The 5,742-nt window shown below is 44.4% G+C and overlaps 1 protein-coding gene across 1 annotated transcript; it reads left to right on the top strand.

The window, feature by feature from the left end:
* Positions 1-1,619: 1,619 nt before the first annotated feature.
* LOC308149982 (mitochondrial cardiolipin hydrolase-like) lies at positions 1,620-5,141 on the top strand (the record flags this gene model as incomplete). Its single annotated transcript, XM_080522857.1, has 3 exons — positions 1,620-1,792; positions 2,075-2,331; positions 4,900-5,141. 3 exons carry the CDS (start codon positions 1,620-1,622, stop codon positions 5,139-5,141), a joined length of 672 nt encoding a protein of 223 aa, XP_080378983.1.
* Between the last annotated feature and the right edge of the window lie 601 nt (positions 5,142-5,742).

Below are 5,742 nucleotides of genomic sequence, written 5' to 3' on the forward strand. Positions count from 1 at the left end.
CTTGTGTTTGAAATAAGTGTGGCATGCTGCTTTGTCTTTGAAACCGAGGCTTAGTTGTTTTGTTGGTGTATACTAGCATAGACTTTAATACAATAGATGAATGGCCTACATTTTGACATCACATGACTTTTCGTGATTGCAGAATGGACAGGTGAACTGGGTGTCCAGTGAGCCTTGTTTACTCAACGTAAACTAAACTACCCCACGCAACAATATGTCACATTATAAATAAGATCATCACTTTTCGTGAAGTCGTCGAAGAAATCGTGTTGTTGACAAAATGTTCAGTTATTTGTCCCAAAGCTAAATACAAGTTCGACTATCAAATATCTCATACCAATTATAATGGAGAATACACGATTATCTAGAACTAGGAATGACAGGATGTTTAACATAAGATATGTTACTTGTTCAGTGTTTACCTTGGAAGCGCACGTTTCGGGATTGAGTGAAAGGAGGAAGTCTGACTGCGAGATTCACGACATCCGGAAGTTGACAGTAAAGTCTGTCATCTGATTGGCGTAAAAGTTACAGCGCTCTCCGCGAACTATTGGTTTGGAGAACTGTCTGTCAATTTGCTTGACAGTGCCCTTCCTCCACCTCTTCTTTCGCCTCCCTCATCCACAAAGTGGCGCCAAAGAAAATCGCCATTTGACAACAGCCTCTGCAGTATTTGTACATAGTATTTGTACTTGTACAACATTGTACTTGTACACCATTGTACTTGTACAACAAGTATTTGTACAACAGTATTTGTAATACTTACACACAAACGTGGCGAGTGACCTGGACGTCCACAGCGCTGGAAAACTTCCCTGACTGAAAACAGGTCGAGCAAGTGCTTCAACCAAGGGGGTAGGTTGCATAGCCAGTCAAGCTAACGACTAGCTAGTTAAATAGACAGGCCATCTAGTCAGCTGTGTCCAGAATTAACAGAGAAATGTGTAGCCCTTTACATGTGCCCATTAGTCCATAAACAGTCAGTTAGAAATGTAATTAGTTAGAAATGCTAGCAATGAACCAAGAAGTCCGTTAGAAATGCTAGCAATGAACCAAGAAGTCTGTTAGAAATGCTAGCAATGAAGCAAGAAGTCCGTTAGAAATGCTAGCAATGAACCAAGAAGTCTGTTAGAAATGCTAGTAATGAAGCAAGAAGTCCGTTAGAAATGCTAGCATTGAACCAAGAAGTCCGTTAGAAATGCTAGTAATGAAGCAAGCCACCCTCCAGTCTTCCTCCAACCGACATGTGTTGCAGGTGTGTTGCAAACACTCATCGGCTTGATTGCAAACTGTTAAAAAAGTCCACAACTCAGACAACAATCTACCATAATGTCAAGTTTTATTCAAAGGACATTATCACAACGTCTCAATACAATGCATTTTTACAAATCAAAATATAGAGATAGATACTGAAACAGAAGATAGATGAATGGTTTTTAGAGGAACATTCATCCTGAACTCTCATCAACATTTTTTCTCATCAAGTCCTTTCTCTCTCTCTCTCTCTCTCTCTCTCTCTCTCTCTCTCTCTCTCTCTCTCTCTCTCTCTCTCTCTCTCTCTCTCTCTCTCTCTCTCTCTCTCCCTCTCTCCCCCCCTCCTCCTCCTCCGTCCTTTCTAGATGTCAGTGGTGCGGACAGTTACCGCGGGCCTGTGGGTGGGCCTGGGCCTTACCGTCAGCAAAGGCCTGTGCTGGCTCTTCCGTCGCTTCAGGCGAGGGCGAGGGCCCCTGAAAGAGGTGTTCTTCTTCCCTTCAGAGGACGGATGCGTAGAACACCTCTTCACTACTTCAATGTAACCAACACTTTGTTCCACCTTTCCGTTCAATTACACTATGTCAGTGCCCACAATATCAGTGTCTAATTGTGTTGAGAAGAACCTTGCTTATGGAGTCTTTGCTACATGCCACGTCTTGAGCGAGTGGCTAATATAGGTATTAATCAAGTAATAATCCATCTAGGCTATATGAAGTGTATTTACATTTACAACAAATTACATTTGTTGACAAGTCCTCCACAGTGCTATTTTAACCTAACCCCCCCCCTCCTCCCCCTCTTTCACTGTTTCCCCCCCTAGACCCATACACCCAGACCCATACCCGTGCACCTGTCCAATGCCACATGGTCGGGAGACTTCCTTCTCTCGCCTCCTGGGCCACATCCTGTCTGCTACCACCTCCTTGGACCTGTGTGTGTTTTCCTTCACCAACTCACAGCTTAGCCGTGCCTTGCTAATGCTACGTAACAGGAACAGGGGCTTCGTCATCCGTATCCTCACCCATTTGGCCAACACACTCATCGCTGACTCCCGGATAGGGACCCTCCGTAGGGCAGGTACGCACGGTAGCGAACTCCACAGGCTGAGTCCTCCTTCTCCAAGTGCAATAGAAGAGAATAATAATAATAATAATAATAATAATAATAATACATTAGACTTATATAGCGCTTTTCTAGACACTCAAAGACGCTTTACAAACTGAAAAGGTCGAGTAGTAATAATTTTAAAAAAAAGAAGAAAAAAAAGAAAGTATAGGGGCCTAATTAAGGTAGTGCTGGGGACACATGGGATGGGGAGGGGGAGCGGGTTAACTGGTGAAGGCGAGCTTGAAGATGTGGGTTTTGAGGGCCTGTTAAAATGTTGGGAGGGTGTTGGCCTGTCTGTCTGTTGTGGTTGGGGAGGGCGTTCCAGAGGGACAGGGCTGCGGCTGAAAAGGCCCTAGGTTTAGGTTTAAGGTTTAAGGTTCAAGTTTCTTCCCTGCTGACCTTTTACTCCAATACAGTTTGAGAAGGAGGCATGGAGAGGGGAGTGGAGGGGAGGGGAGGAATCGTTTACCTGCAGAATGAAGGGATTACCCAGTAGGGAGTTTACGGGCTGATACAGATAACAAACAGATGTTTCCATAAAGCCACAGTAACCTGTTGCCCTCTCCTAATATGTGACAGCAGCTGGTGAAACCGGGAACAAGTCGACCAACCAATCAAAATGTCAATGACACACTCGCTAGTCAAGCCAAAACATTACAACGCAGTATTCCCCACTACCTAACTACTACCACTACCTATTCGGTGAGTAATCCCCACTACCTAACTAGGTAGTAGTGTGGATTACTCACTGAATCCGTTGCATTGCAATGTTTTGGCTTGACTAGTGAGATTTTCAATAACGCTGACATTTATTTTCATTTTTCTGAATAAAAAAGTCTGAACGGTCGCCAAGTCGGTTGGCGACTTATTCCCGGTTTCACCAGCTGCTGTCACGTATGTCAAACAGCACCCTGAGCTCCCCCCGTCTAGTCAGCTAAATATAACGCCTGTGCTGCTTATTTATATGCCGCCTTGAAGGGACGCTGATGAGGGGAACTCTCTTGCTCATCAGGTCTGTTCCATTCTGTCTGTACTAAACAGAGAGAGAGTCGTCAGCGGACCCACCACCTGGTACACCTGGTACCCCCGTGGTGATGAATAGGTAGCTGACGAGAACTGCCCTGAGGGGGACTTGCCAGCACAAGCCCTCTGAGTCACTGAAATCCAGAGAAACCGGAGATGGTTTCTGTTGATGTTATATGAATGCCTCACTCTCTCTTTCTCTCCCTCTTCCTCCTCCTGCCACTTTTAACTTAATTAAAGATACACTATCCCCTACTGAATTGGCAACCTGACAACACAGTCAATTAAAATGTGTGTGAGAGAAAGGGGGGGGGAGAAGGGGATGCTGGTTGACTATGCAGGGCCTGTCTCCACTAACCTTTTCCAAATCTGTTAGGGTCACGGTCACACAGTTGGTTCACTCCGTGGTTCACCTGACATGATTCACCTGACATGATTCACCTGACATGATTCACCTGACGTGATTCACCTGACATGACTGACCTGACATGATTCACCTGACATGATTCACCTGACATGACTGACCTGACATGATTCACCTGACATGATTCACCTGACATGATTCACCTGACATGACTGACCTGACATGATTCTCCTGACATGATTCACCTGACATGACTGACCTGACATGACTGACCTGACATGATTCACCTGACATGATTCACCTGACATGATTCACCTGACATGATTCTCCTGACATGACTGACCTGACATGATTCACCTGACATGATTCACCTGACATGATTCTCCTGACATGATTCACCTGACATGACTGACCTGATATGATTCACCTGACATGATTCACCTGACATGATTCTCCTGACATGACTGACCTGACATGATTCACCTGACATGATTCACCTGACATGATTCACCTGATATGATTCACCTGACATGACTGACCTGACATGATTCTCCTGACATGACTGACCTGACATGATTCACCTGACATGATTCTCCTGACATGACTGACCTGACATGATTCTCCTGACATGACTGACCTGACATGATTCACCTGACATGATTCACCTGACATGACTGACCTGACATGATTCATCTGACATGATTCACCTGACATGATTCTCCTGACATGATTCATCTGACATGATTCTCCTGACATGATTCATCTGACATGATTCACCTGACATGATTCTCCTGACATGATTCACCTGACATGATTCTCCTGACATGACTGACCTGACATGATTCACCTGACATGACTGACCTGACATGATTCATCTGACATGATTCTCCTGACATGATTCACCTGACATGATTCACCTGACATGATTCACCTGACGTGATTCACCTGATGTGATTCTCCTGACATGATTCACCTGACATGATTCACCTGACATGACTGACCTGACACGATTCACCTGATGTAATTATCCTGACATGATTCTCCTGACATGACTGACCTGACATGATTCACCTGACATGATTCACCTGACATGATTCTCCTGACATGATTCTCCTCTGTGTGTGTGTGTGTGGCCTCCTCATCTCCTTCAGGTATCAATGTGAGGTGTGACATGGGCGGCGCGCTCATGCACCACAAGTTTGTGGTGGTGGACGGGCGCCGTCTGATCATGGGTTCCCTCAACTGGACCGATACGGCCGTCCAGTGTAACAAGGAGAACATCCTGGTCACGGAGGAGCCGGACCTGGTCCAGCCCTTCATCGGAGAGTTCGAGAGGCTGTGGGACGTGAACGACCCGGAACACCAATACCCTCGCTACAGACCTGAAGCTTGACTCTAAACTCAATGACAAAATGGCTGTGGTGTCTATGTCTTTGTAGCGATAAGAGGAATTGGTGTGGATCAAGTAGTGATCAAGTTCGGTTGCTAGCATTTCTAACAGTTCGGTTGGAGGGGGGAGGTTAGGTTAAGACATTGCTTTTTACATTTTACAACATTCTTTCTCTTCTTTTATTTGTTATGTATGGCAATATGTTTTTATATTGTTTTACATTGTTATTTTGTATGTTGTATTTTGTATGTTGTTTTACAAGTTGTTTTATTAAAGTTATTACAGTTTTTGTTTGATTTATTATTAACTATTGACTGAGGCAGAAGTTATTTTCTGTGTTTCACATGTGTATTTTCTCAGATTTTTTAATTAAATGTGATTTGATGATTTAGGTGGTGAAGAGGTAGTAGAATACCAATACTGTGAATTTAGTCCATCCCATGCTTCCTGACAATTAAGAGAATGATGGATTCTCCTGATGAATACCAATGCTGGTGCATTGCACTCAGGGATTTGTAATGTCTCACACTAAGCATTGCTCGAATAAAACACCGACTTTCATCCACTCCTACTGCAGTTTGGCAGGACTGCTGAATCTCAATGC

This window comes from Nansenia antarctica, assembly GCF_963989245.1.
Source record: "Nansenia antarctica genome assembly, chromosome: 2".
NCBI classification, from domain to species: Eukaryota; Metazoa; Chordata; class Actinopteri; order Argentiniformes; family Microstomatidae; genus Nansenia; species Nansenia antarctica.